The 15,648-nt window shown below is 41.1% G+C and overlaps 1 protein-coding gene across 1 annotated transcript in view; it reads left to right on the top strand.

The window, feature by feature from the left end:
* The window catches only part of KCNU1 (potassium calcium-activated channel subfamily U member 1), a 157,573-nt gene extending 143,537 nt beyond the window's left edge, over positions 1 to 14,036 (top strand). Inside the window, exons 24-27 of the mRNA XM_032838081.1 lie at positions 1,485 to 1,624; positions 8,364 to 8,555; positions 10,299 to 10,411; positions 13,428 to 14,036. Of these exons, the coding sequence (XP_032693972.1) occupies positions 1,485 to 1,624; positions 8,364 to 8,555; positions 10,299 to 10,411; positions 13,428 to 13,833 (851 nt within the window). The 3' untranslated portion in view covers positions 13,834 to 14,036. The remainder of the gene's footprint in view (positions 1 to 1,484; positions 1,625 to 8,363; positions 8,556 to 10,298; positions 10,412 to 13,427) is intronic.
* The last annotated feature ends 1,612 nt before the right edge of the window (positions 14,037 to 15,648 follow it).

The raw sequence follows: 15,648 nt of genomic DNA on the forward strand, positions 1-15,648 counted from the left end.
GGCATACAAGAAAATGTCTAGGAGAATAAAGGCCAGTAGTTTAAGATGACACAGCAAGATTTGGACAAGGTCTCCTGGGGTATGTGAGCATGTCTTGGATTGGCAATGCAAGGAGAAAAGAAAAAACATGCACATAAAAAATGTGGGTTGATATTATCATGCATTTCTCATCTTTTATAAAAACATGGAGTAATTTAAAGAATTAAAGAATAATCCAATCTTAGTTAGGAATGTATTCTGCATCATATGCCTGGTAGATTTGGTTTGATCTATAATATGACTGTCACGAACTGTGCAGGATGTAAGTAAGACCTATGCTTACTTGCAAACCAACAAGGTAACCTGCCACAGTTTCATGGACTCTAACAGAAGACACAAGACCACTGGGTCAGAGATAAAGAACAGCTTACTACTCAAAGCAAGGCCATAGCCAGAGTATCATCAGTTTTATGCTGCTTGACCAAGGCCTTGTTCCCACAGGGTGACATGAAAAGGGCCATATAATACCTGGACCCACCATGGATTCCGTTATAGGAGAGGAACCCTGGGCTTCGGGAACCAGAACTTCTTATAATAGGCAGTAAGCATGATTCTCTTTGCTCTGGTGAGAGATATTATCTCTATCTTCCCATGCTATTTTCTACTTAAACATTTTTGAAATAATAGTCTTGGAACAAAGGCAGTCAGTGCTTCTGTTTGTACTCCCAACAATGACTAGTTGCATTTCCTTCAGAAGCTTCCTCCAGGGATCTGAGTTGCAGCCTGGGTCAAGTAGAAACAGGATAATGGTTACTTTGGCTACTGCTACATGAGCCCCAGTTAGGAGAGTTCTCTAAGCACTGGTACTCAGAGTGGTAGTCCATGAATCAGCAGCATCTGGAAGCTTGTTGTACACCTAGAATCCCATTCTTACCCCTAGACCCAATGAATCATAATCTGTTGTCACATGATCTCCAGGAGATTCATATGCACATTAAATTTTTTATAAGAACTGCTTTAACTCATTCTGGTTGTAGATAACTCTAAACACCCAAGTAGATACCAGGGTATCTATGGCATAGTATTATGAAAAATGTCTGTAACTGGGGTGACCATATGTTCCCATTTATACTTGTTTTCCCAGGGAAGTTATTGAGAGTACCTCCTTTTACTTCCAAAAGTGTCCTCATTTGAAAGATAAAGTATATAAAGGTTACACTGGGAGTTGTTTGGAGGAGCTTGCCTGGGGTGCAAGTATATGCCCTTGATGATGAAGGTACCCAAGAAGGATACATGTGTTTAGGGGAGGAAGATACTTGGAAAGAAGAAAATATAGATAGATAGATGATAGATAGCTAATGAAGTAAGGGCAGATCCCACATTGACCCCCAGCATAGACATCAAATTCTTTGTTCAGTCGTCATCCCTTGGCTTGCTTAGTATGGCAGTCCAATATTCTTAAGCTTGTCTGCCTGTCTTTCCTTTTTTCTTCTTTTGCCTTGCAGAAAATCCTTCCAATATCCACTATATTGAACAGCTGAGTGGACTGGATGAAACCTTCTCAGGAACAAGCCTACATCTCAGCACGTCCTTTTCCACAGGCACTGTCTTTTCTGGCAGCTTCTTGGATTCCCTCCTGGCCACAGTAAGTGCAGCTAAGTGCAGCTTGCAGAGGGGAGAAAGGATGGTTCAAGCTTTGGGAAATAATGAGAATGCCTCACAATTCAGAGTTCTCTTTGGTTTTCTGAAAAAGCTTGTTCACATACATTATTTCATCTTTCTTCACAACTACTTGACAAACGAGGCCAAATTTTCACATTTTCAAGATTAAAAACGTATCTGGCCCTTAGAACCAGAACACTTGGTACCAGGAAGAATGAGCACATAAAAAGCAAAGTGCCCACCTTTTAGCTTCAATTACATCTTGGCAGACCAAGCTCTGGTTTCAGAGCTTAGAAGACACTGCTTTCTTTTGTCTCTAAAATATCCCCAACAGCTTATACAGAAATTTGCTATAAGGGGATATGGGGACCAAGGAAAAGCTTTGGCCTTTGGTGGTATGAGCTTCGTTCAGAGTTAAGCCCACTCTCCCTCCATGCTGCCCCACTCCTGGGGTATGGTTTTGATTATGCGGTTGCTCTTCAGCTCTCCAGTGCCCTTTAGCTTCTGAGCAGGTCCCTTGCCTTGGCCACGGTATTTCTGTAAGTGGCGCTGATCCACTGGGCGAATACCTACTCTGTGCAGGGCGCACTGTTCTAAGTGCCAGGAGTGCAGCAAGGATGAAACAGACTAACATCTGTGCCCATGCAGAACTCAGGCTCGTAGAGGAGAGTAACAGAAACATGATAAATGAGGAACATATGTGGCATGTCAGAGAGCTAGAAGACTAAGGCAATGTGAGATGAGAAATACAGGGTTTAGGAGAGGAGCTGAAAGTTGTAATAGTGTGGCTAGGGAGGGAAGGCAGCACTGACATGGTGGCATGGCGGTGCAGCTACGGAGAAGAGAGCACACGCCATTCTGATCTTTGGGCAGGAGACACACTGGGCAGAGAGAAGAAGGGAAAAGGCAGTGAGCTGTAAGCACTTAGCATACTAAGTCAAGGAATTGGACCAAAACACAGAATCTATGCACCAAATCTATACATAGCCATTGGTAAATGGCTGCAAGAACTCCTCTGAAGGAAATCCTTGTCGTCTAAGACCTCCAAGACTCCTTCTCCCCATATTTTCCATGGAAGGGTTGCAACCTAGCTGAATAACAGTGTACAGATTCCCAGGGCTCTGAACAGTTTGATAAACTTGCAGCCTTCTGTAATTCCATGTGGAAGGGGCATCATTCCTGAACTGTGTGGATGCCTCAAAGGCACAGTTGGCACTTTTAGAGGAGCGTGGCTGGGCCGCACGTGCTGCCCTCATAGTATTAGTGCCACTGGTCCTGAAGGGATTATGTTGCCTTGGGCTCTGCTTCCCTAAGCCTTGGGGATGGAGGGTGGTCCTCATAAACCCCATCAAGCTCTCAGAGAGATAAAACCATGTCAGTGATAGTTTAACATTGAGCATGTTGGTAGACAATGAATTTCCTAAAGCGTTAGGCAGCATTCAGCCTTAACTGAGCCAGGAGTCAAGTCAGAAGACTTTTCTGGGAAGGTGGCTCTGTCAGGGAAAGTGTTTTATCACTGTCTGTCATTGATATGTTACTTTGCCAGTAATTAATGATTGGAGTGTCAGGCAGGAGGTGACTTTGGATGAACTGGACCTGTCTGCAGGTTACATTTTAAATGGGGTTAAGGTCCCCATTCTCCTCAGAGAACCCTAGATGGCAGGCAGCTTTGTGCCTTAAATTAAACTGGGGCCTTAATTAAATTCCACTGGCCCCCAGAGGTAGGAACAAAGTCACCAACTCTGTTTAGAGCTAGTGGGAAGGGCAGGATGGGCAGAGAAGAGCTGAGAGAGTAGACATAAAAATAAATGAGCACATAATGTCAGCCAGCATAGCAAACACAAACTTGGTCATGGGAGCCAGCAGCTGGGCCTCTCCCCACTCACCATAGGTCCTGCGACCACACTGAGGAGCGGCACTGCCTCAGAGGGTACCTTCAGATATTGTATCAGTGGGCTTCTCAGTGGGAGAGGATGATTTAGTCCTCCTAGAAAAGGAAATAAGCTATGTAAAAACTCAGGAGTCTTTCCCACAGTGAAGTCTGTAGGAGAGAGAAAATCCACACACTGTGCCTGATCCAGGGGAGAATCACACAAAGTCACAAGCATAACAATCGAGCTTCAGGGCAAACGTTTCTATCAAGGGGACTGGCTTGGGTCTTGACCCTCTGCATATCTATTTACCTAGTGGCATTCTGCCTCAGCTCTTGAATCCTTAATGATTCATGTCACAACAAAATGAACACACTTTAATACTATTTGGATCTCCAGTCCTAAATCCCTGGCCATGAGGAGCTGAACTAGACCTTTGAAAATGATCAGGTCATACTGCAACTCTTGATTCCCTTGTCCCTAGGTCTGGTGCTACTGGGTCCACTTGGATCTCTAAAGGTGGGGGTGACTTTCCATTGTCCAGCCACACAGAAAGAAAGAGCCCACAGGCCAGGTCCGGGCCTCCAATTCTATCATCTTGAGTCTTCTGAGTACCATTTGATCTTGGCTGGCCTCCTGACCTTACATCTGGTCTCCTGGAATTGAGAGCAGTAGCCTCAGAGAAGAGACCATTTATCCTCTGGCACTGAAACATCTGGGAGCCACCACTGTGTAGCTGCAACATACATTCGTCCATACTCCAGTTTCTTCTCCGTACATATTGGAGCACCAATATGGGAAAGAAAGCCAAAGCTCTTGGTCTTAAAGTTAGGACAGCAGTTGTGGGCTCCATGGTTATCACTACCTCTAACACATTCCCATGGAAGCTGCCACTAAGGATCACAGTTCTCTGCCTCCAGATCACACCCAGGTCTTTTTCAACACAGACCTCAAGGCAATTTCTGCCAATAAATTTTCTTGTTGGAATAATGTTAATAATCATAGCAACAGCTGTGATAGGAAGAGTAATTACATCTTTGAAGCACTTACTTTGGACCAAAGTCTTTGCTACCTTGTTTAATTCTTCTTTCAACCCAAATAGGAGAATACAATTATGAGCCTCATTTTACAAATCAAGATTCTGAGGCTTAGCGGAAGAATGACGTGCCACAATCATAGCCCTTACAGATGACAAACTGGTTTTTGAACCCCACTGTGTATGATTCCCACGTTAGACCTCACTGTCACAGTCCGCTGTCCTTCCAGAAAGCTCTTTCTGTGATTATGCGTATCCTTCCAGTGCATGATTTTCAAGTTTTGCTTAAAGGAACCTGCCCCCTGGGTGCTCAGTAGGTGCTGAACAGACAAGCAGGGAGGGGCCCAGGGTGCACCTACCCCATCATGCACCCTACCTGCACCTGTCTCTTCAATCAAAATGACTGCTTTCTTCTGTGCTGTGTGTGAGGCTTCTCCCTAGGATTTGATGTGAAGTAGGATTTCCGTTGTTAAGAAGACTTAGAAAACCACTCCCTAAAAGTTAGAATATATGACCAACAGAGAGGGAGACATAAAATGAAAGGACCAGAATCCTTTTCTCTCTTCTAAGACAGATTTTCAGTTTCCAGTCAAGAGTCCTGTATGAGAAACAAGAGTCCACCATCCCGCCCCATTCTGCATGTGCTTTTTGTCCCATAACTCCCCCCTACCCCAAAGAACACCCTCCAGGGAGTTCTTCCAATGTGCTGTCCAGCTCAATGCACCAAGAGATCTGTTTTCCACTGCTGCATGGTCGGAAGTTATAATTAGAGGTCTGTTTCCTTGATGCCCACACCACACAGGAGTGTAAGGGGGAATATAGAAGCATTCAGAACAGACTCCCTCAGGAAAAAGTTAGTTATCACCTCATCCAAGTCAGAAACAAGATGAGATCACCAGTCTTGACTCCGACTTCTCCCCCTTTTTCTCCATTCCCCCTTAATAAATGCAAAGGAATGAATGTGCAAGTCCCAAGGATAGAACAAAGCCTGAATGTTATTAAGTAATATATAAGTTGTGAGAGATACCACAGATTAGCTAAAAGTTAAGACACTTTGGGCTACAACATTTTCTAACCCTGGAAGTCCAAATTTTACTAAATCTGATTATATTAGAAACACTATCCAAGTTTAAAGGTCTTAAAATATTTGAAGCACATTTCAACTTTTGTATTTTCTTGAGAAAGAAAAAAGAAAAGGAAAGGAGGGGGGAAGGAAAGAAGGAAAGGAGGGAGGAAGGGAAGAAGAGGGGAAGAAGGGAGGAAAAAAGAAAGAGATCAATACCATAGAACCCCGAATAATAAGAATATTAGATGAGCTTATGGAGTAAGGGTGACATGTAAATCCTTTTATTTTCCCCAATATAGAATTGCAATCCTTTTGATGTCAAAACTGAAGAAATGATATATTCAAAATCTAAGCCTCTCTCAGTTAAATATGTAAAGTACATGTTTCCCTAGAGCCCTTGACACCAGGATAACCCTAGAATTTACACCTTTTCTTTAATCAGTGGAGAATTATTCTAACAGCATTACGTCTAATCACTCTATACTATGGTCACTTGTTCTTAAACGGATTGTGGTTCAACCTGGATTTACATCCCCTGTTCATGCCTGGATTTCAGGGAGCTGATTCCATAAGCACACTTCTGGGTGATAGCAAAATGGAACAAAGAAGAAGTAAGGAGACCATCAGTCAGGGAATCCCTTCAGTCAGGGTGTTAGAAGGAAAAGGCATTTGAAGTCATCTTTTAACCTAAAAACTATTTTAAAACTTATTTTCCTGTTTCATATTGCTTATATTATTTCCCAGACCCTCTTGTCCCAATGGCTTCTACATTTTACCAGCAATATTTGTTTATTTGTTAAAAACTGACTGCCAATTGCAGTCGATATTCTTATAGTTGTTGAACACCTGTCTTGTTCAATGCATCCCTGAGGGCATGAATATTAAATAGACAAAGTCTGCCCTCTGAAAGACCATATCATTTAAGGAAGTGCTGCCCCAGAGGGTAATCTAAGCACCAACCAGTGTCAGAACCACCAGAGGTGGCCTTTAAATTTCTGATTCCCACTCCTCTCTATACAGTCTGATCCACTAGATCTTGGATCCCAGAAATCTACACTCATGAATACCCTTCCAGGCGATCCCAATACATGAGAACAGAATTTCATAATGTGTGTGGAATATCTCATTTCATCCCATAAACAATGCTCAAAGATGGTACTGTCATGTCAACTTTAAAGGTTATAAAACTTTCTGAGAAAATACATCAGTTGTTCAAAGGTACTCAGTTAGGACATGGCAGCCCCAAGATTAAAAGTCAGGTATGTTTCAGACAAACTCCTAACTATAAAATACAGAAGGATGAAATGGACCAAAAGCCAGTGTCTGTGGGAGCACCAAAAAAGGAAAACTTCTTTCTGATGAGATAACCAGCGTAGAGTTTGCCAGTCAGAGGGCTTGATGAGTTATCGGTCAGATGTTCCAAAGCAAAGGTATGGAGGAGTGCATATGTAGCTTGAGCAGCAGATAGACTGCCGTGTGCTGCAGGGCACGATTAATGGAGGAGATGATCTTGGTTTCACAGCAAGGGTATGACATTTAAGGTTTGAGGAGGTGGGTGGCATGATTTGATTCATGTCCTAGAGAATCTCTCTGGAAACATTTTGAACATGAATTGCAAGTAAGAATAAAAACAATACAGGAAGACTAGCAAACAGGCCCCTATCATAATTCAATCTGCAGAAGACAAGTCCCTGAATTTAGAGAAAGTGAATGGCAAAATTTCTATGACAGTAACAATTGAGGTCATTCCTAATCTTTTTCATAAAAACAAAAGTATTGACTTTTATATAGGTAATAGATAAACATGTAACTCCTCCTGTCTATTGGAGTAAAAGTCTAATTTAGATAAAACAAAATGTTGAAAATTTAAAACACTATGTGTTCAATAGATTTGGGAAAATCTAATGGGTAATATATTACAATGCTATTTACATGTATGCCAGTGCCTAGTTGACACTAAATATGGTAGGAATCCTTTGGGAAAGTATTTTAAGAACATAGTTAGGGTTATTCAGACTCAAAGTAGTTGCAAAATAAGAAGATGTCCCACATGTCCTCCTTTGGTTTCATTTTGATGCCGAAGATTCCAAAATTCTACTAATTTATTCAACACCTACAATTTGTATAGTACACAAGAACTAGGGGAGACCTAAATATTAATAAGACCCAAGTCAATACCTGTCCTCATGTAGGTCACAATCAAAAGGAGGAGACCATCAGTCAGGGGATCCCTTCAGCCAGGACATTAGGAAGGAAAAGGCATTTGAAATCATCTTTTAACCTATTTAATATAAGTAGACTCACATCCAGAAGATTCAGTAACAGATGACAGTAATAGTATCAGTAGTCCCCTAAGGAAAAATCTATAGAAGTCACATTAAGTACATAGTTTTAAAAATATATTGATGATTATAAGGGTATCTGTGGCCCAACATACTCCTCTGATTATTTTTGGAAGAGGGGAATTCCTTGGTGTTAGCATCATTACCCATTTTCTTCTTGTGCCACAAGAAGCCAAGAAGGAGCAGGAACTGGGTCAGTGTTATTTTCTCTGTACTTTGCCTAAACCAGTGTCCTACCTGAACTGAGAGCTTTTAGTTGATTTTAGTAATGATGACAGACCCTGTTTTGCCTCACTGCATCCATTTTAAACAGCGATGCCCCCTAAGTCTGCAAGACTTTACATCTCCACAGTGTCTGTCTGTGCTCACTCTTCTGACTTTGCACGTGGCTTGTCCTTGCTTTCCAGGCCTTCTACAATTATCATGTCCTGGAATTACTTCAGATGCTGGTGACAGGAGGGATAAGTTCTCAAATGGAACAACACTTTGATAAGAGTGTCTGTGGGCTGACAAACCATGGTACTTCATTGACGTCTGAAAGAATGCGGTGTAAACTGGGGATTCTGTCCTTAAATGAAACTATTTTGTCAGACATTAAAGTGAGTCTACTCTTATCATAATAAAGGTTCCCACTTCCTTACTACTCTGGGTTTCTGAAAATGATTCAAGCTCTTTGGGTTCCTAGATGGCTTAGAGCATAGAAATAATACCAAAAGCTAATAAAACCGTGTATTCATAGAATATTTTAAAATTTAAAGTGCATTTTCATGTATCCTATTTATTTTTTTACAACAATTCCAGGACGTAAGTAAGGCAGGTTATCCTCATCTTCCAGATAAAAAAATCCAAGTATGCTGGTAAGCATCTGAGAAATACAACTCTGTACCTTAGCAAGTTTATTAATAATTATTATAACTAATATTTACTGAGCATGTTCCCTGTGCTTGTCTGCTTTGTTGTTGTTGTTTACTTAATCTGTCCAAGGATTTATATGGTAGGCATTGTTATTAATTGCACTGAACAGATCAAGAAACTGAGACTCAGAGAAACAAGGACTTGCCTGAGGCCACATCGTGTCCCACTGGAAAAGCAGGGAACCCTCCAAGGCAGTCTGACCCAGGCTCTGCTCTCTCTTCCTATACCTGAGCTGATAAAGAAATCTGAGCATGTCAGTCTAAATCAGGCAAAGGGGTTCTGTGTTTGGGTCTAAGACTCTGATTGGGCTAGCCAGGGGAAAAATGCTTGAATTTTCTAAGCCCACTGAGCTAGTGAGCAGTGGATTATGGCAAGGGGAAAAGGGCATTATGGCAAAGTCATGGGGCATCTGTGTGTTTGGGCAATGACTAATGCAATGAGTAATGTATTTATCAGTGCCTTTTGGTCTAGCTTTGGTTGACATTACATTTAGCCCTCTACCAGTGTCTAGAACAGGACATTTTAAGGACATATTTTTGTTTGTTCAGAGGACATCAGCAAAGCCCCCTTCACATGGAGCAGGCTCTTCCAGGTCTCTGCACCTGATATGTCCTGATAGATACTGCCAAAGAGGGAAAACCCCATGCTTCGTACATCTGAATTCCATGTGCAAATAACATGGCAGAGTTCTCTTAGCACATTCTGGTCCTTTGTATTTCTGTGGTCCTGGGCTCCTCACCTGAGACTGACTTGTGAGTGATTATAAGCCCAGAACAACTGCTGCTGGCAACCTCTTGTCAGTATTAGAGGTGACAGTAGACTGGGCAACATTGCTCTCCTTCCTTTCTCTACTTGAATCTGGTCCTCACCTTGTTTTCTACCCTAGCAAATCACATAATGAGACAAATTGTTCTCATGTGACTTCATTGAATCCATTTGCTGCTGCTTTGACCCTGTTGTCTACCCATCATGCCCTTGTTGGCTATAGCCTGAGAGCAGTGTCAAGAGGAATGCTTAGGACTATAAACGGTGGTAGAGTAGGATGAGAAGATCACTCTCTGGAGGTCACTGAACATCCCAACCCATTATATAGATTGAAAACTGAATTTCCCAATCTTTTACTAATTGTTACTTCTTTGATGGTTACCAAAATAGCGATAGTAATAAAAACTAGATAACAACATGCTATGTCATGCCCACAAGAGGCTATTGAAAGTCCACAGTGATAAAAATAATCACTGGGATTAGATGCTCAAAACTTATAAACCTAATTTCCTACTTAACATTGCCACCATAAAAGATATTTGGAAATGGCTTTTGGGTCTTCCAAACTTTTAGTGCAAGGAAAGACAATAGCTTTCCAGTAAGTGCTTGCTATTGCTTAATTAAAGTACCAACAGACACATGTTTTTCTCTTTTCTCCCCAGCCAAGACAGACATTTGGGCAACTGTTCTGTGGCTCAATAGATAATTTTGGAATCCTGTGCCTTGGTTTATACCGCATGATAGATGAAGAGGAGAACAAGCCGGAACAAAATAGGGGAGTATGCTTGCTTGGAGAGTGCTAACCTTCTATCCAAACATAAGAACCGAAGTTACTTTATTCAATATGAAAGAGAAATCCAGAGATCAGGGTTCATAATTACAAAGAAGGGTCCAGGGGAAGCAGACAGTTATGTAGGAAGAAGGAACCTGGGTATAAATAACATGAATGAACTGATGATCTGGCTAATATTGACCATGTAAAGAGAATGGTGTCTGTGTCTCCAGTGAAATGTGAGATGTAGACCCAGACTTTAAATCGGGATTCTTTCGTAACTTACCCCTCATCCATGTCCGTGTGACTTTTTTAAAAGTTTTATTTATTTATTTATTTATTTACATTATGTTCAGTCAACTGACCTATATCATTAGATCTTGATGTAGTGTTCAACAATTCATTAATTGAATATAACACCCAGTGCTTATCCCATGTGCCCTCTTTAATATCTATCACCCAGCCACCCCATCTCCTCACCCCACTCCCTTTTGTAACCCTCAGTTTGGTTCCTGAAGTCCAGAGTCTTTTATGGTTTGTCTCCCTCTCTGATTTCTTTCCATTCAGGCTTCCCTCCTTTCCCCTATGGTCCTCTGATCTATTCCTTATGTTCCACATATGAGTGAAACCATATGATAATTGTCTTTCTTTGCCTGACTTATTTCACTTAGCATAATCCCCTCCAGTTCCAACCATGTCAATGCAAATAGTAAGTATTCATTCTTTCCGATGGATGAGTAATATTCCATCGTACAAATGGACCACATCTTCTTTATCCATTCATCTGTTGAAGGACATCTCAGCTCCTTCTACAGTTTGGCTATTCTGGACATTGCTGTTATGAACATTGGGGTGCATGTGCTTCTTCTTTTTACTACACCTGTATTTTTGGGTAAATACCTAGTAGTGCAATTGGTGGGTCATAGTATAGCTCTATTTTTAATGTCTTGAGGTTCCATACTGTTTTCAAGAGTGGCTGTATCAGCTTAACTATGAGACTTCTTAAAGGTGAAAGCCACTGTCCCACATTGGAAAGATTTATTTGTTTTCTGTTGGACTCATTGGGTAAATATTTATTGACTGCCTCATTTCTAGCTCACTGTGTTTTACACATATAAATTATGGGAGTGATATGCTCAGATTTCAGTTGAAAGAGCAATCTGACCACAGTATAGGAGAACATAAAGGAAATGCATGTGGAGAGGAGGGGGAAAGAGAGTGTACAATCTACAGAAAACACAATAATATATGTCCAAACTAAGATCCTCACAGTGGGATTGGACAGGATTCAGTAGAAGAAGGAGAAATTAAGAGAGAGTGGAGGAAGATTGAAGGAAACTTGTTCTCCTTTCTGAGGGGAACAAAACCAAGATACTCAAAGTGGGATAGTCTTTTTTTTTAAGATTTTATTTATTTATTTGACACACAGAGATCAAAAGTAGGCAGAGAGGCAGGTGGAGAGAGAGGAGGAAATAGGCTCCCTGCTGAGCAGAAAGCCTGACACAGGGCTCGATCCCAGAACCCTGGGATCATGACCCGAGCCAAAGGCAGAGGCTTTAACCCACTGAGCCACCCAGGCGCCCCTAAAGTGAGGTAGTCTTGAATGGAAAGAAGACTTTTCTACTCATCAGAGAAAGGAAGGAAAAGAATGTGTGCCAAGGCAAACATAGCCATAGGTGAGGGCTGTACTCAAAGGAATTTGTATGTAACACCAGAATTTCTCTGTGAAGTATAGGCATAGCCATTGATGAGATGATAGTGGCACCAGAGTTTGAAAGAAAAAGTGTCCTAAGTGCCAGAGACCTAAATAAACATGGAGGTCTATAGATGACATCAGTGAATCGAGAAGGAAGGTGATACGGCTATAGAGCATTAATCACAAAGACGCTGAGGGAGCAGTGATGTTCTGGAAGCAGCACTACAAAGCATGAATGATGCTGGTTTCTCTCTCTCTCTCTCTGCCTGAACTCCATGCCCTTGCTCCAACACCTCCAAAAAACCCATAGAGCTCTGTAATTGGGAGAATGTGCAGCCCATACTTGAGAGGACCCCAGTTCGAAGGAAATGATATTTCTGTTTCAAAGGGAGTATTTGACTATAGTAGGTTTTGCTCAAACTATTATAGACATTACAGGGGATTCAGTGGGAAAGATATAACGGGAAGATTATTCAGCAAAATGAGGTCAGAGGTGCTTTCAGATGGTTGTTCTGTAAAGAAGAGGTGACCATTTGGGGCAGTGATGAAGAAATGCAGGATAAAAACCATTTATTCTGCCTCAGTGTTCTGACCTGAATGCTGGTGTGTTAATTAATTACCTCACATTATTGAGGATTTGTCTTGTGCCTGATACAGGGCTAAGAAATCCTGCTTCCCTAGGAAGTCGTCTTATGCAGTCCAGGCTCTTGGTGTTCTTTAAGACTCATTGACATTCACTATTTGCTTACTAGTCAAGGTTTTAAATAAAACTTCAGTTTAATATTCTTCCCCCTCACACTGGACACTCTACATTGTGAAAATTGGTGGCATAAATATTAGGGTAGGCCTAAGGTAGAACTGAAAAAGTTGGAAGTATGTAATATTCTGATTTCGATAAATCTTGGCCAAGTGCTCAATATTGGGATGACTGAATTCATTAGAGTAGTCGATATTAAAAGCAGGGAAACATGGAGTCCAAAAGACCATTAGACATCAGTCAGTCCACATCTCTATCTATCCCTCTCCCATTAAAATGTTGAACAAATCAAGGCCCACGGAAGGGAGATGCCATGCCAAACTCAGGTCAGAGATTCTTGGGTTCGGAGGCAGGAATGAATGTTACCCTCCCGGTTACTAGTCTAGGACTTCTGTTGCCCTGTGCCAGAAGTATTTACTCTTAATAAGAAACCAATGAAGCCAAGCAGAACAAAAAACATTTCCTCCTATGGCCCAGCAGAAAGACTTTCTTGTTTGGGCCTTTGCCTGGAGCCACAACCGTCCCGGCTGCAGAGGCTCCAGAGTCATCTTTGGCTTTTCTTACAGGTTTGTGATCACCCGGCCATCCAATACTTTTAAGCTCCTGCCCTCGGATCTTGTGTTTTGTGCCATACCTTTCAGCACTTCTTGTTACAAATTGGATACTACATCTCCAAGTCCATATGAAACGATAAATATAGTGCCAACGTCAGAGAAACCTACAAACACAAATCATTCTTCTACCATTAACCCAGTCAGTCAGACAACAACACAACCTTTGACGACATCCCTTCATTATTTGGAGCCAAAAACTATTTCCATTAGTGATTCTAAGCAAACTGTATTGACTCAGAGCAGAAAACTACCATCCCAGACATATTTAGGTGAAACTGAAACCACAAGAGAAAATGGGAAGGAAAAAATGAACGAAAGCACAGAGGAGAATGCCCCTGCTTCTTCAAAACCAAACTAAGGCCTGTTGATATTCTCCACAAGCTCCCAGCTCACTACTTACAAAGCATCTCCAGAGATGGTGACTTTGAACAGGAAAATAAAAATGGAAGCATGCCACTTCTGTGCCCATTGATTAGTGGTAGATCAGCAAACCCACAGTGGGGAGAGACAAAAGTCTGATCCAATCCCACTGGATCTAGAGTGATAAATAAAGAAATGCATGATGAATGCTCTGTAAGGAAAGTTCATTGCTCTGTGTCTGTTGTCCCTCAAGCAGGAAACATGTTAGACTGAGCTGTGTTAAAGAGGTCCTTCAGTACTTGTTGGGTTCATCCTGTCAGGGTATACGAGATTAAAAAAAAAAAAATGAGGAGGACTTAGACACAGGAGATGAGAAATAAAGAATCTTACATTCTTTATCCTCAAGCAGGCAAATAGTAAACTAGTGTATTATCTCCTTCTTTTATTCCCCACTCATTTTCTTTCTTCATCTCTTTCTATAGAAGGTGAGAAAGATCAGATGGGGAGATGTTGGTTTGAATTGGAAACCAATCTGCGTATAACTAAGACCAGCACAAGAATGGATATTAGAGTATCCTGGGATGGGGTGCCTAGGTAAAGTCAGGTAGACAGATATAGACGGCCTCCCAAATTCCCTAATCTGAGAATAAATACCTCATTGCATAAAAGGTATAAAACATCTCCCCATGTTCCAAAATGAACCATTTACTCCCAATGTGTGATTTGTAAGCAACATCTTCTTGTGTGACTGATACAACACAAGTAAAAGGGAAGACAAAAGAAAATAATGAATCACATTTCTAATACATTATTTTAAATAATGTTTATGATGTCCTTGACCTTTTTAACAACATATTTTCTTATTTAGTATTATTACCTCCATTTTACAAAGGAAGAAACTATGTCACAAATAGGGTTGCTGGATAAAAGGAAGGGGTACCCAATTAAATTTGAATTTCAGATAATGAGTAAATTTTTAGTATGAGTGCATCCAAATTAGTATACTTTGCTAGCAAGTGATCACATCAACATTTAAACCTGATTGAGTTAACTCTAGCACTTACAGACATTCAGCATCTAAGCACACAAATAAATGAAACAAAACTAAAAGAAAAACAAAACACTCTGGGACACGTGGGTGGCTCAGTGGGTTAAGCCTCTGCCTTCAGCTCAGGTCATGATATCAGGGTCCTGAGATCAAGCCCTGCATCGGGCTCTCTGCTCTATGGGGAGCCTGTCCCCCCACACACACCGCCTGCCTCTCTGCCTACTTATGATCTCTCTCTCCATCAAATAAATAAATAAAATCTTTTTAAAAAAAAAAAGAAAAAACAAAAACAAAACACTCATCCACAGAAAATAAAATTTTATATCAAGTTTTGGTCGTAATAAAATCCACTAGCCTATGTGGGGAAAAAAGGGAGTCATTGTAAGGAAAGTTGTCAGAAACCAATGAAATTCTTTTTTTTTTTTCCCTCACTCTTTTAAGCTTACCTGAGTCTTCTTCATCCTTCACTTTTTACAGACTTCTGTTTGTTTGTTTTTCATTATATGTGGCAAAATATATTTGCTTGTAATTCCACATTTATAGGTTGAGTTATAGACACATCAAAGATTTCACTGGCCTATCTCTGAACCTCAGATTCTAATTTCTGAAAGAAGATATGTAAATGGGGTCAACTTTGGCTACTCTAGTGGGGTCACCCCAGCTATCAGTGGCTGAGGAGCAGAGCGCCCCTGATGAAGGACTTGTCCTCAGGGAAGAAGAGGAAGATGGTTCATTGTCTGGGAAGACATTCTACCAAACATCTAC

The sequence above is a fragment of the Lontra canadensis genome, unplaced genomic scaffold (genome assembly GCF_010015895.1).
Source record: "Lontra canadensis isolate GAN:19392208 unplaced genomic scaffold, GSC_riverotter_1.0 scaffold101, whole genome shotgun sequence".
NCBI classification, from domain to species: Eukaryota; Metazoa; Chordata; class Mammalia; order Carnivora; family Mustelidae; genus Lontra; species Lontra canadensis.